We start from the raw sequence: 27,580 nt of genomic DNA, 5'->3' as shown, positions 1-27,580 counted from the left end.
CTCCGATTCAGGGAAAACGTGTGTGGGCGGCCTTTGAAAGGCTCCCTGTCAATCAAGGCGGTGAGCTGAAAAGAAAGAGAGATGGGGGGAGAACAGCTTTAATGGGGGTGGTGGGCGGCTGTTGTTGCTGCTGCCGCCAGCCTTGCAGCTCTTCTCAGGGGTATCTGCATAGACACGGGGAGTGATTCCTGCACCACAATCCTGCTCGGGGGGGGGGGCACCACCCCACATTCATCACCTGCTGCGAAACGACCTCAAACAAGGAAGGGGGAAAATTTCCCTTTAGCGGGTGCTCTGGCTAGCTAACCCCCAGGCCTCTTAGCTGGCTGTCCTTGTCCTCTATAGGGGAAGGTAGCTTTGCAGCATGCAGGGTGGGTTGGAGAGCTTTGCACGGTGTGCTGGGGGCTTTGCAGGCTGTTGAGGGGCTTGGGTCGCCCTGGGTCGTGGGGTGGAGCTCTGCAGAGTCAGCATTGGGGTGCTTTGCAGTAGGTAGAGGGGCTGCAGCGTGTAGAGAGGCTTCCCAGTGTTGAAAGGGCTTTTGATTGTGTAGGGGGCGGGGGGGGTTCTTTGCAGCATGTAGTGGGGCTATGGAGCCTTACCCTGTGGCGGGAGGGGGTGTTTTGTACTTTGTAGTGGGGTAGGGCTATACAGTGGGGCTTTAAAATGTGGAGTGTGGATGCGTGGGTGCCTTGACGCGCCTAAGGGGCTGGGGAAGTTTTGCACTGTGGGGATGGGGTCGGGGACGGGGACGAGTCAGCGTTTGGTGGCTGTGCAGGCTCGGGGGTTGCAATGGGGGGTGGAGCTCCGCCGTGTTAAGGGGACTGGCCGCGCGCGGCAGGGTGGGGGGCTTCGCCGCCTGCATGGAGCCGGGGAGGACGGGAGGAGTGGGCTGTGCGGTGTGCAGGACACACACATGCCCTTACGTCGCCTTCCTCTCCCTGCTGGGCTGCGCTCTCCTGCAGCGTGAGTGAGGGGGGCTCTTTCTTTGTGAGCCCTGCGTACCTGAGCGGGGCGGGAGGGAGGCATGGAGCCAGGTGGGGGGCGGCAGGAGGGGACTGGGGGGCAGCATGCATAGCAGCGGCAGCGCTGCGGGCAGCCCTGGGGAAAGGCTGGGGAAAGGAGGCGTGGGGCTGGGGGGGGGGAAGAGGCAAGAGGAGGCTGGTTGTGCAGCGCGGCGGTGGCGGCTCGCAGGAGCGACGGGACCAGCTTGCGCTCGATGGTTAGAGCGAAGGGCAGGATCGTGCTGCACGGGTTGGCTCGGTTCGTGCGCTTTCTCCGGGGTGTGTGTGTGTGTGGGGGGGGGCCGCTCAGCTCCCTTGCATGCCTTTCCCCCTGCCGCGTCCCAGCTCCATCTCGCCCTGCTGACTGCTCCTGCTCCTGCACGGGGAGCGATGCACCAGCAGCCTCGGCTCCAGGGAGGGCTAGGAACCTGGAGTGGGGGTGCGTTTGCTTCATCTTGGAGGGTGAACAGCCGCTAAATAAATGAACCCCGTTGATGGTGGAGGGGCGAGGGGGGGAGAGAAACCCGGGGATGCGGGGCAGTTGCTCCGATTTCCATGCATCTGGCTGTAAATCTGCAAGCAGCATTAAAGGCGGCCGTATAGATTCCGAGTGATCGATAAGCCCCATTTTCTCCATCTCTGCTTACATCCTCTAGGCACGAATACCTAGGGGAGTCCGGTCTTCCCCCCACGCCTGACCTTTCCAGCTGCGAGCAGGAGCTGGGGTATTGTTGCGATGTGCAGAGGTGGTGGTGGTGGGGAGTATTTTCAATAGAAAAATTAAAAGCAATGCGTTAAAAATACAAAACAAACCCAGGCTAATCTAGTTGTTTAACGGATCTTGCTGGTTGAACAAAATGCAGCTGGCAGGACCAGGGTTTGGGGGAAATTGGTTTCGAATCACGTACTGCGTGATTAACCTGATAACTACTCACTGCAGTAAAATATTAACAATAGCAACAGCTTTGCAATGCTCTCCTGGAATAATGCTGCCTTTCGAGCTGATGTGACAGTCAACGCCATGGTAGACTATCACTTTCTACTAGATGGCAGTGCTGAGAGCAGGATAGTTAATGTAGGTTGGGGTCTCAAACTCAGTTTACCTTAGGGCCAGTGCCAGTCCTCAGATCCTCCCAGTGGGCCAATGTCACTCATGCTCCCAGAAACCGCTCCCCCAAAACTCTGCCCCACACCAGACTAAGGCTCCAGGATGGAGTTTGGGTGAGGGAGGAGGTCTGGAGTAGGGGATTGGGGTGCAGGCTCTGGGAGGGAGTTTGGGTGCGGGAGGGGATGAGGTGCAGGCTCTGGGATGGAGTTTGGGGGCTGGATGTGTATGTGGGGATGGGATGCAGGCTCTGGGAGGGAGTTTGGGGGCAGGAGGGGGTATATGGGGTGGGGGCTGCAGTGCTTACCTGGGGCTTCAAGGTGAGGTGGGCTGGGGGGGCCTCTGTGCGCTTCTGCCCCCAGGCGCCCCCCCTGCAGTGTCCCATTGGCCGCAGGGGTGCTCAGGGTGGGGGCGAGGGAAATGCATGGAGGCACAGCCCTGCCCCATCCCTGGGCAACAGGGAGGACCTGGCAGCCACTGAAGTGAGCAGGCAGACACTGCTCAGCTCTGCTGCGCTGCTGGGGCCTCTGAGGGGGGAGCACCTGGGCCCCGGCAGGTGGGGCCAAGGGAGAGACCTGGCCCCAAAACTGCTGGAGTCCCGCGGGCCACATTGGGGAGGCTCACAGGCCGCAAATGGCCTGCGTACCAGGATTTTGAGACCCCTGATGTAAGTAGTGAAGTCCTGGGAAGCTGGAGACTTTTGTGCAGCTGCAGGTCTGTGAGGTGGTTTGTTTGAAACGGTTTTTGGTGGCACAAAGCAGAGAGTGGAACCAGACAGTGACTGTGTGTATCCAGTTTGTTGGCTTGTTAAACAGTTATTAAAACTCTGATTTTTCATATGGTTATCTTAGAATATATATATCTCCTCTTTCTGTGAAGGAGTAATTCTTACATTGCATTTGGGAAAGAAGAACAACTCAATATTTTAGGTCTCTGGCATTACAAGATTATTACTACATTAAATTCCTTACATTGATTTCAGTAGAGCGATTCCGATTGACAGCAGCTGAGGATCTAGGCCCTTTGCATGTGTTAGATTAATAAATGATAGACTTCAAAGAAATGTGTAATACCTCTCTTTGTTTCATGATAGCCATGTGTAGTGGGACAGCATTTGTTGGTGTGAGCTCTGCATTCAGATCAAACAGTTTGAGAAAATATTTCTTCCATGAATCATACATTAACGGTTACATTCAGATCTCTAATACCCACAGAGGTATCATAGACTAAAGCAGGAATTATGTATATATCACTTAAGGCAGAATTTTGTCTTTTGTTATAATATTTGAATAAAAAAAATAACTTTTCCTACTCGTGTTTCTGATATCCCATTATGAATGCAAAGACGAGCATAGAGTGCAGCACTTTTAAATATATTTGTATCAGAACACTGGGATTAAAAGATTTATACACCTCTACCCCAATATAACGCTGTCCTCGGGAGCCAAAATATCTTACTGTGTTATATTGAACTTGCTTTGATCCATCAGAGTATGCAGCCCCTCCCCCCGGAGCGCTGCTTTACCAAATGTATAGCCAAATTCATGTTATATTGGGGTAGAGATGAAGTTAGAGTCACTTCCACTTATGCCTCAGGGCATAGGATTGTGCTCCAATTGCAATCAGTGGGCATTTGCCATTGACTTACTTGAGATCCAGATTGGAACCCACAACCCTGATGCTCCAAACACATATGCACCTGATGAATGCCACTCATTTCAATAAGTCTAAACATATAAGCAAAGTCAAGCATTAGGACCCCACATGTGCAACTTATGTTTTGCTAAAATGAAATAGGAGTAATCTTTTTCAGTACTGATCTTTTGTTGATATCACTATCCAGGCTGAATAAAGCATTACTTCCAGTAATTTATGGTCTGAACTTCTAAAGAGTGTTCATTCCTTTGTTGCAATACGTTCTGCAAGCTAGATGTCATTTGGGTGAAGCAAGAAAGTGTATTAGCCTTTAAACAGTGGCCACACACATTCATGGATACACTATTAGTCTAAAATGAGATATATATATTCTCCATCTAACTAAAATAAACCCATATCCTTCGCTAAAATGTCACTGGTGTACTTTATTCTACTTTCTTTGAGCCCAATCCCTTGTATTTCCATAAGACAAGGGCTACTTTGTTGGATAGAATTTAAAAAAACCACAAAGAAATAAAAGAAAGCCTGTCTTCATGTTTCTTAACTTCGCAAAGTGCCAGAGCGCGGTTGCTTGACAAAAGGAGGGGTAAGCGCTAGCCATGGAAGACGCCTGTGGAGGGTTTGTACCACCCCTGCATGCTATCCTCCATGTATCATCTACTCCTGCAGGAGTGTTGCTGTGACTATTTACATGTGATTTAAGTAGCATCTAAAGGCCCTTAGGGAGAGCTGTAGCCCATTGTGCAAGGCACTGTTCGGGCACATGTTAAGAGAGAGCCTGGCCCTAAAGAATTTACAACCTGGACAGACACAGGAAATATGTTTATCCCCATTTTTACAAATGGGGTATGAGGCGAAGAGAGGGGTGATTTGCGTGAGGTCCCATAAAAAATTCTGTGTGGAGTCAGGAATTCTACGCCTGGATCAGAGTCCAGTGCCTCAGCCACAAGATCAACCTTCCTCCCTGTTGACTTCTTGTCATGCCCATCCCTCCATACAAAACTCTAGCATGGGAAGGAAGGGGCAGTGCAGGTGACATTTTGAAGTTCAGTACACAGATCCAAGTAGCTGCATCTTGTACACCAGGCAGAAATTGCCTATAGACAATGTGCATGTTGGCAAAGCACCAGTACAGCCACTGATACAAGTAAATACAACTGGTGGCCTCAAAGGTCTATTAGAAGTACCTTAGCTAGGTACATACTGTTATGTTACAATTGGCAGAAAATATACTGGCTCATTGATTACATGCAGCAGTCCAACAGTCCATACATAAGCTTCTTTCTCATATCCACTTCAGCAGCAATGCGCTGCTTTTACACCTAAGTCCTAGAGCTATGCATGACAAGAAAGAAGAGAATAGTGGTTATGTGTGTCACTTGACGGTATGCTCCAAATTCCTGTGCCATAGCTTTGTAGTGTATAGGAGCTGTTTTTCCAGACTGGGAGCTGCAGTAAGTTCTCAGGATAATTTGCACTGCTGTGCAGCTGTTTCGCCAGTAGGGAATAGGGCGTAGTTCCTCTGGGTCTTGGCCCAGTTCTTTTCAACACCTGATATGACAACTCTTTGTTCTCCATGGTGTGGAGCAGTTTGAGGATGTGTAAATGACAACGAATTGCAGTATGCTATGTGCATGTGAGTCGTCCCATCCCTAGGGATCTGCAGCATATTCTTCTGCAAAATCATGTACCAAGAGGGGCCCTTAATAATCAACTTGTATTAATCTCTTGAACTCATTTAAGTCATTCAGTTTTATTTGAAAATGCTTGTTTACTGCATGTGCCTTATCTCAGTCTTGAAGTGTAAGAGACATTTATTTTCAATTTGATGTTTCTCTCCCCCAAACTATTATTTGTGAAATCAGTTGTTTCTGAACGAGAATTAATTAATCTTATCAATCGAGAATAGAATTCCATATCATAATATAGTGCCCTTTCCAGGCAGATCCTGCACTGTGAAGAAGCTACACATACTGGAGGCTTACAGTCATGAGTAAGAAACCTCCTACCTGTGATTTTGATTTATAACATCTCAAGGGATCAAAATAAATGTATTCCCTTCAGTCTTTGCTTATTTAATAGTATGTACAATGAACAAAATTTACTCTGAAAATGCAGGCCTTAATCCTCCACTACTCTGTTCTGCATTGCTGGGGAGGTGCGAAGCAGTCATAAAGCTCAGTTAAACTACTCGCGCAAGCTTCTCTTTGAGTAAGGGGATTCTCGGGATGCTGTAGAGCTGTCATAGTGACGCCAAGACACACTTCCAGGCTGGGACAACTTGAAACTGAAGTGAGTGGCACAGGTTCAGTGCATTTGCACAGGGGCTCGGAGGCATCACAGGGTTGTAGCTACAACCGTTCAAACATTTCTACTATGAACAGACCTCAGTGCAACACCTTACAGGATTTGCAAGCCTTCAAATTAAGAATAAAAACAGTGAGTTTTTTGCCTGTTTGTCTCCGGCAAAGTTCCTGAAATATCCACTGTGTAGATCGCTAGTTTGTGCAGTCTTTCCTTACAATGTCCGTTCTTCAACTGTTTAAGAATTCTGCAGTAGATTTAGTTTTGTTTTACTCAGCGGAATTAAGACAACAACTCAGTAAGTCTAAGATCATATTGAATGGAATAGTAGACTCGAAAAGCAGCAGCATAGGGCCATCTGAATGCAGAGTTACTTGCTATTTTCAGGGCCTGATCCAAAGCCTGTAGAAGTCACTGGAAAAAAAAAATCCTCTCCTTGGCTAAAATAGAAACTTCTGTTCCAAAGTAAGTGTCCCCACACAGACTTGCACCAAACTAACTACACTGGTTTTAGAAAGCCAGTTTAGTTTAGTTCAATCATTGCAAGATTTGTGTTACACTAGTTCACAAAATTCAAGAATTGGTCTAATTGGCCTAAAGGGCAGATTGCAATTTCTGGTAGATTTAATTCTCATTTACACTAAGGCCCCTTTCCGTCCAAAGGGGGCTTAATGTCAATGAGAATAAAACTGATACAGATGTGGGGCTTAGGTGTGCAACTTCTGTTAGGATTAAGATGAGCAGTATTACTCTTACTGTAGACAATAAAAGGTCCAATGCTTCCAACTGACATGCAACAAGCTTTTTAAGCAATAAGACACAACAGGCAGTGCATTTTTGGATGATTATAGCATACGTCCATTGGTATTTGTAAGGCACAAGGCTGAAGGCCAAGGAGCTTTAATCACCTGGGAAGTGCTCTATTTGCCTTGAAGTGCAGTGACTGGAGTGGCTTGCTTCCATTACAAAATGGAATTTAGACATTTATGCAAAAATGGGTAAAGAAAAGAGAAATGCGAATTCACTGTGTATCTAGACCTGGAGGTGAATGATATTGACAAACTGTCCGAAATTCCATTGTGTGTCAAAACAAAAGAGGTTTCCTAATCATTCAATCATGGAGAAAGTCAAGCCTTTTCTATATTAGGGACATGTGATAAGTTATACTAGTTAGAAATGTAAAGAAAAGGGGAAAAAATCAATTTGTCTTCATTATAACAAATGCTTGTTCCTGCCACTCCCCCCATATGTACTGTCTTTTAAAGGGAGAAACCACTACTTTAAAGTTATGTTCAGTTGGAGGAGGAAGGTGAGTGTTGCTTTTTGCTGGTAGCTTAGCTCCTTTTAATCTGAATCTCTCTCTTCTTAAGACAAATGCACACGGAGAAGAGAGAAAAGGATGGCAAGAGACAGGAAGATACAACTTCTGTCTGAGGCGTAGGTGCATTGGAAGACAGGCACAGCATGGGACTCAGTTAGCTACTCCTGGACTTTGGCTTCATCCCCCTGGCTGTGGAAAGTGTTTGGCTAAGTTCTCTGATTTTCCTCTAGCCAGTCTGTTGGAGGCAAGTACTGAGGCAAAGGTGCTCAGCATTGCTTTTGACTTGCCAAACTGGTCACAGCAAGCTGTTACAAGGCTATATTTGTCCTGGTTTGCTGCACTGGACTTTTATTCATCTTGAAAACTCTGGTCTGTTGCTGTATCAGTTTTAGAGGGGTAGCCGTGTTAGTCTGGATCTGTAAAAGCAGCAAAGAACCTGTGGCACCTTACAGACTAACAGATGTTTTGGAGCATGAGCTTTCGTGGGTGAATACCCACTTCCTCAGATGCATGTAGTGGAAATTTCCAGGGGCAGGTATATATATGCTAGCAAGCAAGCTAGAGATAACGAGGTCAGTTCAATCAGGGAGGATGAGGCCCTGTTCTAGCAGTTGAGGTGTGAAAACCAAGAGAGGAGAAACTGGTTCTGTAGTTGGCAAGCCATTCACAGTCTTTGTTCAATCCTGAGCTGATGGTGTCAAATTTGCAGATGAACTGAAGCTCAGCAGTTTCTCTTTGAAGTCTGGTCTTGAAGTTTTTTTGCTGCAGGATGGCCACCTTAAGGTCTGCTATAGTGTGGCCAGGGAGGTTGAAGTGCTCTCCTATAGGTTTTTGTATATTGCCATTCCTAATGTCTGATTTGTGTCCCTTTATCCTTTTCCGTAGAGACTGTCCAGTTTGGCCGATGTACATAGCAGAGGGGCATTGCTGGCATATGATGGCGTATATTACATTGGTGGATGTGCAGGTGAATGAACCAGTGATGGTGTGGCTGATCTGGTTAGGTCCTGTGATGGTGTCGCTGGTGTAGATATGTGGGCAGAGTTGGCATCGAGGTTTGTTGCATGGATTGGTTCCTGAGCTAGAGTTATTATGGTGCGGTGTGCAGTTACTGGTGAGAATATGTTTCAGGTTGTCAGGTTGTCTGTGGGTGAGGACTGGCCTGCCACCCAAGGCCTGTGAAAGTATGGGATCATTGTCCAGGATGGGTTGTAGATCCTTGATGATGCGTTGGAGGGGTTTTAGCTGGGGGCTGTATGTGATGGCCAGTGGAGTCCTGTTGGTTTCTTTCTTGGGTTTGTCTTGCAGTAGGAGGCTTCTGGGTACACGTCTGGCTCTGTTGATCTGGACTCCACTGGCTCTCAGCACCCCTACTATACAAATTGTTCCAGCATCCCCGAGTGGAAGTCAAACAAACCGGTAACTGACTCTTCATCTAGGTCTATTTCAGAGGAACAGGACATGAGGAAGGTACCAGACTAGTTGCCTTCATCAAGCCCCAATTTGCTTTAAGCAACAGTTGTTTGTTTTAAATGTTTTCTCTTACTGTTCACTGCAGCCTTATTTGCTGCATGCCATTCAAACCTGGGACCCCTGCCTCATCCACACACACACACCCTCCCTGTTGCCTCTGGACTCCCATTATCACATCCAACCCCTCCTTTCATTCCTGACTGCCCCATCCAGCTATCCCTTCTCCTTGTCTCCTAACTGCCCCCTGCCACCCCATCCAATCCCCCTCCTTCCTGACTTCCCCCCTGGGCCCTCTGCCTTCATTCAACCCCCTGTTCCCCCAACCACCCTCCCCCTGACCAGCACCCCACACTCCCCTGCCCTCTATCTGCCCCCTTACCACGCTGCCTGGAGCACCAGTGGCTGGCGGTGCTACAGCCACGTCACACAGAGCACTGGGTCAGGCCAGGCAAAATGTGTTGATTCAAAATCAAATAAGGATATCAATGTGAAAAAGGGGTCAGTTTTCCTTGACAGTTTGTGCATGTGTAATCTGCTGTCTTTCAGAAGTTTGGTAATCTGTTCTTTGCCATGCAAACTGCAGGATTTTTGGGGCAGGGCCTGTCTTTATTATATGTATGTAAAGGGCTTGCCACATTGGGGCCCTGATCCTGAGCTGAGGCCTGTACATGCCACTGCATTACAAATAAATAATAATGTCCAGAAAAGGCAACAGTATTTTAAGTCACTGAGAAAGTACCGTACAATCTTACCCACTGCAGAGTACTCATTGGGTTAGAATAGTACAGTACTTGTTTTTTGCAGCACATTTGTCCCAGTTCAGACTTACGTTCCCATAATAATATGCAGGATGCAGCCAAATCCTATCCCTGTGATTTTGAATAACTCTTATAAGACCTGATATAGCAGTAATTTGCCCATTTAATATTCTAAATGAAGTGAATTCTGGCATTAACACATTTGTTTTTGTATTCATCTTAGGTTAATTTACTTCTGATAGAAGTTTTTGTATTCATCTTAGGTTAATTTACTTTTTGTATTCATCTTAGGTTAATTTGCTTCTGATAGAAGGATCATTGCTAGCCTGATCTCAGACATTTCTAGTGTACCCATCACTACAGCATTTAGATAGTATGTATACACCCTTATTTATCCTCACCAAAAAGTTTACACAGATGCAGATATATACATTACCAGGAACTCCTGGTTCTGAAACAGGCTCACCCTAAGGCCATGAACAACACTCCGGCAATATGGATTGATTCTGATCTGTTGCGCAGCAGCAGACAACTAGCACTTTCAGAATAGCCAAGTTAGCCATTGCATTGTAACAAAACCCAAGGCATTTTTCCAAAGGCAAGTGAGAATGTGCCGTGGGGCTGGCACAGCACATGTGGCTGGTACCCCTAGAATACAGTGGAAGTGCACATCCTTTTTATGGTCTAATACTCATGCAAACGCCGTACTCTGACATGCCACAGGATCTGTGATTTGTTTTGAAAGCTACTATTAAAACTACTAGTGGGTGATGTGAAGTGCATATAATGCATCTTCAGATCACATTACCATTTACAGACAACCTCTTTAGGTCTAACTGCTGCACATGGCCTTGCCCTGGAATTGTGCTAGTATCACTGGTATATGCAGCCAGTATGCTATTTAAACAAGATGATGCAAACTGTAGTCCCTTTTGATACTCTGGTGCACCACACTGGTACAGACCAGTCTAAATCTCATTGCTTATTACCACCGCTCAAGTGTGTCATTTATATGTCATTAGATTTACACTAGCATTCTCAGTTTGGCCCATGGACTTCTAATAGATCAACTTTCATTGAAAGCACTAAATAGCATTCACAACTCAGTTGACAACAAGTCAGCAGTTTGGTGCAAGCTAAGACTATTTAAGGAATGGATAGAAGATAGTTTCCCTCAAGTCCCAGAGCCTGGTGCTGCAAGCATAAGATGCTACTATAGCATTGTCTGAAATAGTAAATCTTAGGATAACAACAAGATGTCCTCATATTTCCACAAGTAAAAGCATTAGATTTGAGGAAAAAAATTGATATTAGGCCAGATGCAGCTCTTATCACCTGTGCAATACCATTAGGCTAAATTCCACCCAGTTACATTAGTGTTAATACAGAGTAACTAAGTCAGCTTTGATGGGCCAGATTCTGATCTTATTTATACTGAAGCAATTAGATTAACTTAAAAAACGTTCTAGGTTTACACTGGTTTGCCTAAGATCAGAATCTGGACCACAGTTTTAAACATGTGTTACATCTTAGAAAAAATAGGAAAAAAATGCAAGCTAAGATATATGAATTTTTAAGGTTAACAATATAACAGGGGCTTGTTTCACTAGGGCAAAGAAATCCTCCTCTACGAAAAGTGAAACTTCAGGTGCAACAGATGTGTGTTGGCGCACGGGGTGGAATTGCAACTTCCCATAGTTACTAAATTGCCCATATCATGAAGAAACTATGTCAACTGTCACCCTGATCCTGCAGGCTGCTCCATGTGGATGATTGCTGCACAGTCAGATGTTAACATCAGTGGGCCTCTTTGCAGGCACAGAGGCCAGCCACCGGGAGCAGTTTGCAAGATTGGGGGCCTATGACAACTGAAAAGGAAAACAGCATACTGCAGGTTGTAACTCATGTTAAATGTAGAGTACAAAAATAACACCACACATGGCAGATTTCTAAGTGTTAAAGGAAAAAAAATCAATGTTAATACTTTCCACTGAACGTTCAATGTAGGTAGTGGGTTTAGATTCAACCATTTTTAAAAGTGAAAGAATTACATCTCGGGCTTCCATTTCCTGTCACCTTCATGTTAGGGTTTGTACATTAGAATCAACAATGAGGTGTGAATGCAGAAAACAACTTTACAAAGCATGTTTCTATTTGTAAGTCAGCAAAGACCAAATCCTCCCATTCTAGTCATAATTGCCTGTTACCACAAGAGAGGCAGGAAGGCACATATATTTGGCTGGGAAACTTAGGCCTTGTCTACACAGGAATATTTACCAGCAAAACTATACCAGTTGTGGCAAACTCAGGACAACTAGCTACCAGGAGAGGGGTAGTAATTAGTCTGAGAAGGGTTAAAAGGCCTCTCCCTATCCATTGAGGGGAGATAGCCATGGAGAAATAAGGTTCAGCTGGAACAGGGGTTACCAGGGAACTAATTAGCTTCAGCTGGCCCCAATTGCTGGGGACCTTTTTCAACCCTCCCTGGCATGGAAGCAGAGGAGGAGTGAGAGTAGTAGAGTAGCTGTCAGGGAGTAGGTGCAGCAGGACTCTGAATGCTTCCTGCAAGGAAGATTGCACTCTCCCCAGAAGGAGAGAAAAACAGAGTAAGGGACTGACTGAGACAGGATCAGCCAGACCCTGTGTGACTGGGAAGGACTTTTGCTTTGCCTAAGCCTGTAGCTCTGAGGCAACAGGAGACTGAGCCAGCAGAGGAGAAGCAGGTACTTTGCCACACAGTATAATTATAATAATACAACTCTCTGTGGTGACACTGAGTTACTGTGGTATATATTGTTATAGCAGTAAATTTCCTTGTGTAGACAAGCCCATAAATAGAATCTCTTCCTCAGATGGGGCAGTCATCTCTAAATCCAGAGAAGAACTGCAGGAGAGTCTGGCAGTAATACCAAATACTAGTATGAGGAAAAAGGACCACCAAGACACAAACATCTTGTGAGAGGCATGTACATTGTACTTTGTTAAAAAAAATAAAATAAATTTGAGGACCAAATCTTCACTATTTTGTATGATATATATTCATTTAACCATTTTGCACAACTGTAAAATACTCTCCAGTCAGAATGGTTGCAGTTTGCACAGATGAATACACCTTGTGCTGTAAATGTAGTGGAGAATCAGGCCCATAATATTTGTGCATCCCTAATGTGTAAAATTGAAGTCAGCAGACTTAGAGCAAGGTAACATCAGAACCCAAGTTCATGTTTTGCATTTCCTTTTTCTGGATGCCAACCCTCTATTCACCTTCAAGGGATCAAAATCAGAGGTGATGTGAATGGTAGTGTAAGTTACATGGCACTAAGGGTTAGATCCATCCTGCAATTAGATGTATGAACTGCAAGATGTTCTGCTGGGTGCAGAATCTAGCCTTAAGTCAGCATGAACGTAAATCTTGTTTTTAAATACTTCTTGAATGAGTAGAAGTGAGGGGCATGCAGAGGGATGTTGCAGGAGAAGCAACCAATGGGAGGCTGAAAGGAGATGTGGACTAATAGGGAATTTTTAAATAGAGCTGTTTAAAGATTAAAAAGTGATTTGCAGTTCTTTCGGCAAAGACAAAAAGCATTTTTGTCCTGTTCTTTAATAACTATCCAGTACTTCTTTTTGTTGCAGAATTCTTCTAAACAATTCTTTTTTTACATGAAGTATTTGACTCCCCTTTGCATTTCATAAATAAGAGTCCAAAGTAATTATGAGTCACAGTGGGATTTTCCAGTTATATATATGGAAAATCCCACTATGTGACTCTGCTGACCCATCAAAACACTGACAGGTGGGCACAACAACCCAAAACACAGAGGAAACCCTAAACTTTTAGCAGGGCAACTGACTGAATCATGTTTAAAGTTTTTTTGACAACTTTTTAAAAAAAGACTTAAAGGTTTAATTAAAAATCTTTTTAAAAAGAAGAGACCAAATGTTGATTGACATTTTTCATCTGAAGTATTTGATTAACTCTGGTTATTATATACCTTCTTTTTGGGAGTCTTTGTTGCTGCAGTCCCTCTTTTGCTTTTAAGCATGTTCCAGACACCAACTTAGAGCCTATCCTGCAAAGACCTATGCATGTGCTTAATTGTAAGCATCCAAAATAGTTCCATTCAAGCCAATGGGACAGTCACATTGCTAGAATTAAGCTGATTTGTGTAGGATCAGGGCTGTAGTTGCTTATTGTACACTTGCTTACATCAATCTTACTCATTTCTGAACTGGGCCCAAGCATATGGAAACCCTTCTGTTACGAGTTATAAGTATTTGTCTTACCTCTATGGTTTTAAGTGAGCTCATGCCTCAGTTTCTGCTCACTGATCTCCAGTCATTCTCTGCTGGTAGAGAGTTTGTGCCTCGCTCTCTAGGTATAGGCAGGCCCATTTTTGGTGGTTGGGAGTGTGGCCCTCCAGCCCAACATCAGAGTCCACGCTGTCTGGGATAGCAAAAGGTCAAAGTAAGCAGAAAAACAGTCCTTTTCTCAGCATTCACTTTAGTCTTACACCTTGGTGCAGGGAGCCTTCCTACCACCCCTCTAGAAGCCCTGCAGGTGCATGCACCAGGCATCAAACCCACAGTGCTGCTTTCATAGCCAACTTCCTTCTGGTTTTTCTCCAGGTCTCAATCTTTACTGCCTAAATGCAGTGGTTCATTCCACACAGTTCTTTCCCCTACTGCATCTTCAGGCCTTGAACAACCTGCACCTCTGCAGGGTTTCTGCCTATTAAGGCCTCCTTTTTCCTTCTCCCACAACTCTTTTAATAGAACACTGCACTCCAAGTCTTGCCTCCTCTCTGGACTCTTCAAGACGGGGGCAGATGTAGCCTCCTGATTCGAGGGGGCACTATGCTACTAGAATGGAGGCAGTGGGAGTGGTAAGGGAATAGAGGGGTCAGAAAGGACCCAGGACTGTGGAGTCTCTACTGTGGGGAATGGGGGCTCTGTCTTGCATGTGGCCAGGGGCTGCTCCCAGTTCCCCTTCTCTCTGAGCTCCGGCCACACTACTGATGAGAACAGTATCCCCAACCCCGCTCCGACCGCCATGCTCTTGGCCTGGCAGGTTGCCTTGGGCCTGATGCAGTGATGCTAGCTGCAGTAATAGCAGGATCTGAGCCCAGACTGAGTGGACAAGTCACTCCCTGCACTAGCGATGGGGGGTGCCAAACAGAAGTGGCAATGTGACCCCTTGTGCCAGCCAAATTTGAGTGAGCAGGTTTGCAACCTGGTGCCTGGGGTTGCAGCACACTGAGGTTTGGCTGGCATCAGGGAGGGGTTACTGGGACAAATATGAGTTAGTAGCATTTTGACCTGGTGGAGGAGTGGCTGGGCCAAACCTGAGTGTTGTTGAGATTCTATGCACCAGTTTGCGACACCATCCACTGCTGGGCCAAACCTGAGGGCGCTGCATGTTCTGTGGGTGAAATTGAACCCAGGAACCCATGCTAAAGTCACCTATTCTTCAGGATGAACAAGAAGCTTTTTCTTATATAGCCCTGCTTTTCCCAGTTATTCCTAGCTGCCCCAACCCTTGCCCCAGATTCTGGGCTGAAATCAAGAACATGCTGTGCAGTCATATATCTTCCCTGGGTAACCAAGAGGCTGTTTCAGTTCCTCCATCAGAGCAGCAGCCAGAACAGAAATTGTAGAAACTCTTCTGGGCTGCAGAATAGACTAACTTAGAGCCACAACTTAGTGTCTCACGTTTTTATCAACTTCCAGGGCCAGTCCAGCAAACACAAATAAATTCTAAAAGGCAGCTGGGAACTTTGAGAGCCTTGAGCTGCTATCCCTGTTATTGATGCCAGAGGTTTGTTTTCTCCTTTCTGTGTGGAAGGAGAGCTATCCAGGTCTGATTTCTTACAGCAGTAGGACATCTCGCTTTTCAAACAATACATCATCTCTTCTCTAAAACAGCAGCCAGATATTCTCAACCAGTGGAGTGGCAGGACAGAGTATCTCTTAGATTCCTTTTTTAAGATTTTAGGAACATATTTTCAGTATGTATACATAGCTCCTGACTTATCTGTACATACACTTCACAGTGCTATAACTGAGCAGCATGAACCTGGCTTTCATTTAAGACCTCACATGATATTCTTTGGTCAACTAGAAGGTCCATATCAGGATGAGGATATTTTTGTAACCCCCTGCCAGTTAGCACTGAGCAGTTCTTAGGGTCACATCCAGGTTACTGGGCCATTCCTTAAATCAAGATACCAGGACTCAGGAGGGAGGTATGTAAGTAGAAGTGCTTTGATCACGTCCACACTTCATGCATAGCCACACAGCACTGACTAAACTCCCAGAGTCCTATCTGGACAGTGCTCTGTGTAAAATCTGTGATGGAGTCTTAGGGGTGGCACTGTCCTGTGGTTCTGCTCAGGAATCAGGATGAGGTTGTTCACATAGCATCATAATATTGTCCTCTGTAACAGATTCCTGGAAGGCAGTTTCCTGTGCCTTCTCTGTCTGCGAATGCCAAACAGAGCCAGGGGGAGCCAAAATCAATCCATCTCACAGTATTCCTGACTCCAGCTAGAGCTTTTAGTAAATTTTCATAAGCATTTCAGTTCTTTCCCACCACCAATTGTGACACCAATGCCTTCTTTAGATATTTTAAACCATTGGGGCAGGGGCAGGATTGAGGCATGGTCTACACACAGTCAGGTTGATGTAAACTGCCTTGTGTCAACCTAATTGTGCACATGTCTACACTTAAATTCGTCTCCCATTCAAACCATTACAGCGATGCAGTAACACTACTGTGATGTTGGACTCCGTATGCTTTTATAAAAAATGTTTATAAGTGTGAATATAATGTAACTGGAATATGCTTTATGCAAAAGGTCTCTTGTAAAGTATCATTACAAAGCTTATAATCTACTGAGTGTGGTCATCCTATTTGTATGAATGTAGCATTCTTCTGTCTGAAGCTAGAAATATAAAGTATTACTCTGAGGTCCTATTGTAATTATACAAAATGTGGGCCATTAACATAGCTTGGAATCTTGATGGCTCCCATTAACTAGGACAATTGGTTGTAAATGATTCTGTTTATTTGTAAGCCTTCCTGTATACCTGTGTGCCAGCAAGTGGGTAATGAGGCCTTACAGTGACATGTGATCATGTCACTTGAACTGGAATCCATCTTAAATCTGGTGCTTCTTGCATTTAGAAGGAGGGGTGGGAACCCAGAGAGAGAGACAAAGGATTCCCACCTTGTGCCAAAGATACAAAAGGAGATGGAACAGAAGAAAGGCTTCCAGTCATGAGAAATCCCCAAGTTGCCACCTGAGCTGGAACTAACAAGGATTGGGTCCACATTAGGAAGAAGTCTAACTTGTGAAAGAAGCTTGTTGTAAATCTCACCCTTAGAGATGTTCCCTGTATTCAGTTTCTTAATGTATTAGGCTTAGACTTGCATGTTTTGTTTTATTTTGCTTGGTGACTGACTTTGTTCTGTCTGTTATTACTTGGAACCTCTTAAATCCTACTTTTTATACTTAATAAAATCACTTGTTTATTAATTAACCCAGAGTAAGTGATACCTGGGGGAGCAAACAGCTGTGCATATCTCTCTATCAGTGTTATAGAGGGCAAATAATTTGAGTTTACCCTGTATAAGCGTTATACAGAGTAAAACGGATTTATTTGGAGTTTGGATCCCATTGGGAACTGAGTGTCTGGGTGCTGGAGATAGGAGACCCGCTGAGCAGTTTTTGGTTCAGGTCTGCAGCTTTGGTGGCATGGATGAGACCTGGATCTGTGTTTGCAGCTGACTAGCATGTCTGGCTCAACAAGGCAGGGATCTGGAATCCCAAGCTGGCAGGGGAAATGGGCTCAGAGGCCAATTCAGCACATCACCGAACCCGTCACAACTACCTCCCCAAGTGGCACTAAGCCGTGGTTGGTGTACTAAGGTCAACGCAGTGCAAGTGTAGACACTGTGTTACTTACCTTGAGCCTAACAGGCTTCAAGCAGCTGTCCCCCAATGTCCAGCCCTGACCGCTGTGGTCACAGTTGTGAACTTCACTGCTCAGGGCTCATAGATACCAGAAGTCCCACACCAACACACACACCTTTAAATTCCTATAAATTTTTTAAATGCCTTTTCCTGATTGTCCAGCTTGGCGAGCACATCTAGCAGCTCTTGTTTGTTGTGTGCAACTGCCTAATTGACCGTGCTGGCTACGCACTTCACATGTGCTCTGACACGGAGTAGAGAGGAGATACTGGATCTCCTGGGCCTGTGGAGAGAAGAGTCTGTGCAAGTACAATATGGAGCAGCTGTAGAAACATGGACATTTACGAGCAGATTGCACAGGGGATGCAGGAGAAGGGGGTACAACAGGGATCAGCAGCAGGGCTGCTTGAAAGCAAAGGAACTGTATCTGGCATATCAGAAAGCCAGGCAGCCAGTGCTGAGCCACAGACCTGCTTTTACAAAGAGTGGCATGCCATACTTGGTGAAGACTCCACTACCACTCTGCAGATGGCCATGGTGGTGTGAACAGTGAGGACGAGGAGGAGGAAGAGGGCCTGTATCCAGGAGGTCCAGATATGCTGTGAGCCAGGACCTGTTTGAGACTCCACCGCAGTCCAGTCAGTCAAGCACAGGCAAGCCCGATGCAGTGGAAGGACCCTCGGGTAAGTGTAAATGTATTTCCCATTAGAGTGATGGTGCCCCAACTTAACAGATCACAGCTTTTGACTTTTCATTAATTTAGTTATACTAGAGGAGGTGGTGGTACAACTAAAGTAGCATTATCTGCCTTTTCATTCTGCTGTACACTTAGGTAAGGGAGGGTGGGGCATGCAGAACACTTTGTTTATGTACATTGGGATGTCCATTGAATCCTGGAAGATCTTAATGAAATTTTCATGGAGGTACTCTGCAATCCCCTCCTGAAGGTTTGGAGGGATGGCTGCCTTATTGCTTCCTCAGCGGTAGGATGTTTTCCCACTCAAGTCAGTGATAACTTCAGCAGGCACCACTGCAGTAAACAGGCTAGCAGCATACATGCCTGCACGGCTTTGGGACATCAGCAGCAACTGTGCTCTCTCTTTATTACCCCAAGGAGTGAGATACCAGCTAAAATCACCACTGCCTGTGGAAAGTGGTGCCAGCATTCAGAGCCATTGTCCTATACTCATAGTTTCAGGCAACCTAGCAATTCCTTCTTCTTTTCCCTCACCCCTGGGTGGGCTATACTCACCATGGCTGGAGCTGTGAGTGGTGCCATGCACAAGCAGTCCGAAGCAGAAGTGTCAATAAGCATGTTTAGTTTTTAAAACTTTAGGGGAGCAAGGGAAGGGAGTTCTGAATCTTAACTTTCACTTTCAATTGTGACCATACTGACAGTGACACCTGTGTTTATCTGCAGCTTCTGCAGTTGCGGCCTTGCAGGACTTCCTCTCAACACCTGTGGAATGCCTGAGCCAGGTAAGGAGGAGAAAGAAGAGGACTTGGGATGTTCAATGAGATCCTGCAAGCCAGAGCTGCATCAGACTGAGCAAAAGGCCTGGAGGGTAAACACTGCAGACAGCATGGAAAAGGAAAGAGCAGAGAGGATGAAGTCCCAGTAGGAAAAGAAGTGGGAGATGCATCAGGACACAATGGGGCTTCTCCTGCAGCAAACACAGATGCTGCAGACTCTTATGGACCTACTAGTTCAACAATCATCAGCTCGCCTCCCTTTGCAGTTGATAGAGAACTTCTTTGCAGCACCTCCCTACACCCCACATAACATTCCACATAGCATCAGGGCCACTGCACTCCCCCTACCACTACACTCCAGGGGACCTTATGGACAACAACTTCTCAGACACTGACCTGTGAAAACCATGGTTGCTGTATGTGTAGGTAAAATGGACATGAATGTTCTTTCCCCTTGTCAGGTTCTGTTTCATTAATATTAAATTTTTAATATTTGCTTTTAAATAGCGTGGATTTTTCTGAACTGGTTTTGTTAGTGAATAAATTCTATTATTTAGAAAATAATTCATTATTAGTTCACAACATACGCTGCAGAGGGCCTAGCAATTCTGCAAGCACCCACATAGTTGTTACTGTACAGTGTGCCACAACTCATAGGATCAGTGACAAACAGTGTAATAATCATAAATGTGCAGCAAGCACCTCAAAATTAATAGGTGCATTGTCAGTGTTATATTCATAGATTTACACCAAGCACTACAGAATTCGTCAGTCCCCAAAACAGCAGGGCTGTGTAAAGTACAGTACACTACAACACATTACTGTGACTCACAGTTAAAGTGCTCTTTCAAAACCTCCCTGAGCTATATAGCTCTACACTCAGCTTTTCTAATAGCCCTTGTGTCTGGCTGTTCAAACTCAGCAGACAGCTGCTCCACCTCCACCCTGGCAGAAGTCTTTCCCACTTTGCTTCACAGATATTGTGCAGAACACAGCAGACAGATATAACCATTGGGATGTTTTATAATTGAGATTCAAATCTTGTGAGTAAAAAACACCAGCATCCCTTCTGTCTACCAAAAGCTCATTCAACTGTCATTCAGCACTACTTGCTTACCCGGTAGTTGAATCTTTCCTTGGTGCTGCCAGTGTGACTGGTGTACAGCTTCATCAGCCAGGGGAGCAAAGGCTAGGCTGGGTTTCCCCAGGATCACTATTGGCATTTCAACATTGCCAAGGGTAATCTTCTGATCAGGAAAAAAGTCCCTGATTGTATCTTTCTGTACAGTCCTGTGTTCTTAAAGATGCGAATATCATGCACCTTCCTTGGTGATCTGCTAATGCCTGCATAACCATAGAAAAGCAGTCCTTTCTGTTGATGTAATTTCTGGCAAGGTGGTCAGGTGCCAAAATTGGGATGTGTGCCATCTGTTGCTGCACCACAGTTTGGGAACCCCACTGTTGCAGACCCATCCACTATGTTGAGCGTGTTGGTGAGAGTTATGGTCCTATGTAGCAGGAGATGATTAATGTCCTGAATATTTGCATGACAGCAGCCCCCACAGTGGATTTTCCAACTCCAAAAAGGATTTCCCACTAACTGGTAGCAATCTGGCATTGCAAGTTTCTACCATGCAATCACCACTTGCTTCTTCAGTGTCAGTGCAGCTCTCTTTGTGGTGTCCCTGCGCTGGAGGGCTGGCAAGCTTGGCGCACAGATCCAGGAATGTGGCCTTGCACATCTGAAAGTTGTGCAGCCACTGCACATCATCCCAAGCCTGCATTACAATGCGATCCCACGATCAGTGCTAATTTCTTGGGCCCTGAAGAGGTGCTCCACCATCTGCAGCTGATTTGTGAACACCACCAACAATCTTGAATTGTGTCCCACAGCAGTCTGTCATCCACGGAATTGTCACGTTTGGTTCTTCTTATGGCTCTGCAAACACTGGAGGCCCTGTGCTTGCCGTGCTTATAGCAGTAATGCAGATCTGTGCAGGCTCCATTCTTCTGTCATAGGTGGTGGACAGCAAGGAGGGCAGCATGGGTTCGTGGATTTTTTCCAAAAGATGCAAAAAGTATGGAATATAGATGACATTCTGGGATGAAGACCATTACATACTAGGAAGTTGAGCCCTTGCTTCCAGTCACTCCTGCATGACTCATTTCTGCTCTATCATGAATTGCTAAAACTTCCCAAAAGACACTGCTATGGATGGTTGCACACGGGGATATGTACTGGACTGTGCATTGACCCAAACTCTCCTGGTCAGTATACCCAGCACCAACACAAGAAGCCAAGTAAGCATGCGCACAAGCAATATACCAACTGCGGTGGCTTCGTGCTGACATAACTTGTGCCACCTAAATTTTGTAGTGTAGCGTGGCCTGAGTATATGCCATCGTTGCAGAGCTAACTCAGGCATTGCCCCTAATCCCTCTCCTGTCCACACACACAAACCTCTCACCTGAGTTTGCAGGGAGGATGCAGGCTTAACCACATGGGTGCTGCTAGTTCTGCAGTGCCTTCCCATAGTTCCCCATGTGTGCTCAGAAGGATATACAAGTTCTATCACAGGTCACTGGGAAAGAATCATGGAGTGGCTTGTCTTCCTGCAGCACAAAGAAACATGGGATGTGCCCCCAGAAGTCCTCACAGTGCACCTGGGTGAGGACACAGTAACTCAGGGCTTTACAGTGCAGCTACTCACCCCTGGGGCAGGCTAACCTGGGTGCTTGGACCCACTGCCTATCATCTGAGTTAACTCTGCAGTGAAGGCATACCTGAATTGGATTATAGACTAGGATGTTATATTACAAGCACAGGACAGAGGTAAACCTTTTCTGAAGGTTGCCACCCTACTTGAAATTCACAGAACAATCCGTAAATTTACAGAACTGATTGAGGCCCTTTGTGCTATGAAACATATTGTTTTAAGCTGAGGGGTGAAATCTTAGCTCTACTGATGTCAGTGGCAAGATTCCCATCCAGATTCTTGATTTTCTACCAGCCCAGCTCAGTAGGGACAAAAATTGTTCCCATCTAATAGATGTTTGGTGGCCCCTCAATGAGAGGTATTTGGTGGGTGTCAATTGCAGTTCCCTCCACAAAAGCCCATGACCACACTTTGCATTAATTAACAGACTCAGCGTAGACACCAAGAACTCCATGGGTTATAGACACTGAACTATCCCTGTTACCACTAGAGGAAGAGTCCTCTGCCACATGATCAGGTTTATGGTGTGGCGGCAGGATAGGGAGGAGAAGCTCACCCTGTAGGTGCAGCTAGGACTTCATTACAAAGTTGTCAAGCTGACACCTTTTACTAGCACTAAATCCATGCATGGATTATTTTTACAACTGAACTGCATGCTCACGTGAAAATTACTAACAAATGTATTCATTAAGGGTATGTCTACACTGGATTAAAAGATCTGTGGCATGGCTGTGGCTGGCCCTGGTCTGATGACTCAGGCTCGAAGGTCTCAGACTGCAGGGCCAAAAATTGCTATGTAGACATTCGGACTTGGACCAAAATACAGGCTCTTTAGCCTGTGTTCCTGCAATGAGATGTGTGCAGGCACACTCCTACACCTGTGCAGAATCCCATTAATGACAATGAGACTCCATGGGCATCAGGTTCTGCTTGCCTGCTTCTATTGCAGGATCAGGGCCATTGGACAAGCCAAGATGCTTATAGCACCCCAAGCATCTTGATTCTATGAGCTCCTGCAGGAGAGATGATGTTTTGCCAGAAATGTTGGTTACCGTTACCTTAGCTCTTGAATACATAAAGCTGCATTTGAATGTACTGCAGCCTCACAAAATTCTGCTCACTCAAGTTTTTTTTTGTGGGTAAGTAAAATATAATTAATATTTCCTCCAGCATCATCTGTCATTCTGATGAAGGGAGTCATTTGGTGCCTGGGTTAGTAAATTTTCCTGACGGTTTTGCAAAGCTGATTTACTATTAAAACAAGAAAGATTTGCTTCCTCTCTCGTACATCTTTACTTGCCTTGACTTGTTGAATATTGTTTTCTTTAGCATCACATCTCCCATTCAGCACTGCAATAACATCTGTTTGTTTCTGTAACAATGCACTCTGCTAGCCTGGGGCCAGGGATTCTCCATCTCATCGAGAAGCTGAGCCTTACTGCTGTCAGTACGAATCACTGCCACCATTCTGTTACACTCACTGGCCATTGTGTCTTGTTCTTTAAGTTTGAGGGCTGGTCCAGACTAGGGGGGGGAAATCGATCTTAGATACGCAACTTCAGCTACGTGAATAACGTAGCTGAAGTCGAATATCTAAGATCGGATTACTCACCCGTCCAGACGGCGGGGGATCGATGTTCGCGGCTCTCCGTGTCGATTCTGGAACTCTGTTGGGGTTGATGGAGTTCCGGAATCGATATAAGCGTGCTCGGGGATCGATATATCACGTCTAGATTAGACGTGATATATCGATCCCCGAGCAATCGATTTTAACCCGCCGATATGGCGGGTAGTCTGGGTGTGGCCTGAGAATGGCAAGCAAGGGAGGTGGAATGGTTTCAGCTAATTGGCTTGTTTAAGTCCCCTTTAAACATGGAAATCAGAGAACACGAATGTTTACAAGATGAAACTCTGGCAGAGCCATGAATTTCATGAAGCTGTGGATGTGACTTTACCTTGTTGTGAAGCTGTGGGAGCTCTGTTAATAGCTGTGACAAATCCTGTGACTGAAAAGCATATAACTACTTTAGCTTTAGTTTATTGTGCTGCAGCCATCCACTTGTGCTTTTGAAAATCTCCCCCCCACACACATTCTATTAAGCCCATATCTGCAAATGTGCCTAAGCACCTAACCCTGGGGCTGGTCTACTTACTAGCTGTATGTCAGTAAGTTACACTGCTTCAGTTACGTAAGTTATGTAATTGAAGTCGACGTAACTTCGGTCACTTACAGCAGTGTCTACACTGTGCTGTGGCGATGGGAGATGCTCTCCTGACGACTTACCTTACATTTCTTGGGGAGCTGGAGTACTGGGGTCGACCAGAGAGTGCTCTGCCATCAACCTAGTGGGTCTTCATTAGACAGACCTGCTAAATCGACACCACTGCATCGATCGCAGCAGTGCAGATCTAGCTGTGAGTACAGACATACCGCCACACTTAGGCACCTAAGTCCCAGTTTTAAGCTCCACTGCAATCCACAAAACTCCTGTTCAGCTGCTGCCAAACCCTATAGGTGCCTAAACTCACTCAGCACCTAAAAGATTTTGCAATGAATGTTCCCTGGGCTCCTAAGTTTCTGCCTCCTGGCATGCACACTGCTGCCTGATTGTATTCATTGAGGGTCCCCTCTTCCAACTAAGCCCCAGAGCAATCCATGAACCAGGGAAAGACAAGTGTTTGCCTGATCCAATGGGCATGCTCATAGGCTGCCTCCTGTATTGGGTCCCAGTCAAAATCTGGCTGCTGGAAAAAGAGGAGGTGGAAATAGTGGTCTTATAACTTTTAGCCTTGTGCTTGGAGCACTCATGGGATGTGATAGATCGAGATTCAATTCCCTGCTTAGGCAGCGGGTGAAAAAGGATTTGAACAGGAGTTCTCTGACCCAGTGGTTCTAAACCAGGGGTACATGTACCCCTGGGGGTTTGCAGAGGTCTTCCAGGGGGACATCAACTCATCTAGATATTTGCCTAGTTTTACAACAGGCTACATAAAAAGTGCTAGTGAAGTCAGTACAAACTAGAATTTCATACAGACAATGACTTGTTTGTAGTGATCTATATACAGTACACTGATATGTAAGTACAATATTTATATTCCTATTTATTTATTATTATGCGGTAGAAATAACAAAGTCAGCAATTACTCAGTAATAGTGTGTTGTGACACTTCTGGATTTTATGTCCGATTTTGTAAGCAAGTAGTTTTTAAATGAGATGAAACTTGGGGGTATGCAAGACAAATCCGACTCCTGAAAGGGGTACAGTAGTTAGAAAAGGTTGAGAGCCACTGATCTAACCACTGAGCTATGCAATAGTCTGGTAATCTTGCCTGTTGAAGGTTAAATAGTCATTGGGCCAAAGAGAGTATGAGAGTGGCTTTATAAGCTGGTGGTTTGGGCACTGAGGTTAGAGATCCTGGGTCTAGTCCCTCTACTCTAATTTCTTTTTCATTATCTGTCCTCAGTGGAACAACTTCAAGAGGAGAGACTGAGGGGAGCCTCCCCTGCAATTAAAATGTCCCATAGGTCAGTGGTTAGCATGCTCTCCTGAGAGGTAGATAACTCCTATTCATATCATTTTTTCTCCCTCAGGCAGAGAGAAAACTTGAAGCTGGGTCGCTCACATCCCAGGTGAATGCTCTCACCACTTGGCTAAAAGTTATAAGGTGGGTGATGTCACTGGACCCACCTCCTCCTCTTTGGCCATTTGGGGTGGGGAGCATGAGGCAGGCGCCTAGGGTGACCAGATGTCCTGATTTTATATGGACAGTCCTGATTTTTGGGTCTTTTTCTTATATAGGTTTCTATTACCTCCCATGCCCTGTCCTGATTTTTCACACTAGCTGTCTGGTCACCCTACAGGCACCTCACTCATTTTCACAAGAAAGGACTGAAGTGCTGAAGCCACCTGACTCCAGGAGAGCATTTCTGCTTTCACAAGCAGAGATAGGCATCTCTCTGCAGCCCAGACTTAGGGCTTGTGTACATTACCTGCAGGATCCATGGGCAGCGATCAATTCCTCCCCCTTCCCCTCCCCCCCCCGCCCCAGTGTAGACCAGGCCTTAAGCGCCTATCTCCAGTTAGAGGAGTGAGGCTTAAAATGTACTCCTCTCCTGGGCTTCTTCTATTAGTTATCATAGGCAGCAGGGCCACTGACAGTGGGGATTTCTTAGGCGTTGTTGGGGGGCCACTGACACATGATTCCTGCAGGCATAAGGTGCTGGAGGCGTGTTGGGGGAGGCTGCGGCCTTGGTGGGGCAGAACAGAGACCCCTGGCCAGGGCTGCAAGAGGAGGCGGAGCATAGCCCCCAGCAGGAGCCATTCAGCAGAGGGGTGGCCTCTCCCCATAGTGATAGGCTCGTCCAGATCATTTGACACCCTGCAGAAACTTAAATTAAATTAAAATAGATACAAATCCAAAAAAGAGGTTAAATTTAAAAATCAAATTTTCCATCAGCATTAAAAAACTAAAAATCAAATTCTGACATGCCTGCCTATAACATATTTTGTTCATCTTTTGTATTCTGTCCCTCCCAGCCACATGCAGTGTAATGTATTTTCGTCCTTTATTTCTTTCAAGCCCTAAACTTGCTGTACAATTGTGTAGTAAGGTTGGCTAACAAGTGACTAGTAATGAGTTACAACGTGTTTCACCTCCGGATTGCTGGTGTATATCCAGATAAGATTGTCAGTGACCAAAGTTTGTTACCGTCTGATGGATTCTGGGTGGTTTCTCAGTCCACTTCTTCAGTGGAGACATCACAAAACACCCCGGTTACAATTGGCACCGATTGCCTCCCTATTGGCAGTCTCGGCAGAGGAGGCCAAGGACCGGAGAAGCTTGGAGACTAAATTAACCTCGTCTCTAGAAGTGGCCCCTTCGGGTCAGGTTCAAGGCATGTTCACGGAGATAATATGAAGAAGCTTTCATGCTGTCTACCTGTTCTGTGGACAAGGCCTTGACAGCCCAAGTGAGTAAGTCGTGAATGTCACCGTCAGAAAAAAATCTCTGTAAAAATGTTTAAACGGACAAGTGATATGTAACTGATTGGTTTGGTAATGATATATTAACACAAAAATACAGGAGTGATGCATCCGGGTATCACAGGGTGAACTGGCTCTTTAAGGGAGCTAAGGCTCAGCTTCACCTGTGTCACGCTTAGCCCACCTCCCAAGATGAAGGCTGCAAAGATCAGATGATGAGGAACATGAGACCAAACCCAGGTCTCCTAAGGAAGGAGCAATCTGTGACCAGAGAGAAATAGAGCTGGGAAAAAGCTTCCCAAGAGAGCAAACCTGGGATTCAGTCTCTGTGAAGAGTGGGAGGCCTGTGAAGAAAATGCCTCAGTAGTCTGTGTTGGTCAGGGGAATTGCTTTGATGTTACGTATGAGTTTTGTGTCTGAACATAAAATTGTGCCCTGTGATAAGGGCCTGAAATGGATTTGGGCTTACCTCTTTGGACTAGTGAGACAGTCACCAGCATGCCCATGTGTTAGTGAGAAATTGGCTTTATACAAATGAATGTAAGTCCCATTGCCCAGCTCCCTGACTCTGGTTGAACTGTTCAGGGAAAGAAAAGTGGCTCTAATCCACCTGGGGTAGACCAGATCCAAACCAGATCCTGGCATATCTCAGAGAAACCAAATGGGTGATCCCCTAGGAACTTACTTGTTGGCTTGCGATTTCCAAAGCGCTGTGCACTACAGCTATAGAAGCATAGAATTATGGAATATTAGGATTGGAAGAGACCTCAGGAGGTCATCTAGTCCAATCCCCTGCTCAAAGCAGGATCAACAC

The 27,580-nt window shown here is 45.6% G+C and overlaps 1 protein-coding gene across 1 annotated transcript in view; it reads left to right on the top strand.

Moving 5' to 3' along the window:
• The first annotated feature begins 859 nt into the window (after positions 1–859).
• IGSF22 (immunoglobulin superfamily member 22) overlaps positions 860–27,580 on the top strand; it is a 201,510-nt gene continuing 174,789 nt past the window's right edge. Inside the window, 1 exon segment of the mRNA XM_030560544.1 lies at positions 860–963. Within this exon segment, the coding sequence (XP_030416404.1) occupies positions 914–963 (50 nt within the window). The 5' untranslated portion in view covers positions 860–913.

This window comes from Gopherus evgoodei, chromosome 4 (genome assembly GCF_007399415.2).
Source record: "Gopherus evgoodei ecotype Sinaloan lineage chromosome 4, rGopEvg1_v1.p, whole genome shotgun sequence".
NCBI classification, from domain to species: Eukaryota; Metazoa; Chordata; order Testudines; family Testudinidae; genus Gopherus; species Gopherus evgoodei.
Note: the sequence above shows the minus strand (reverse complement) of the source record. Positions and strands in the feature narration are given on the sequence as shown.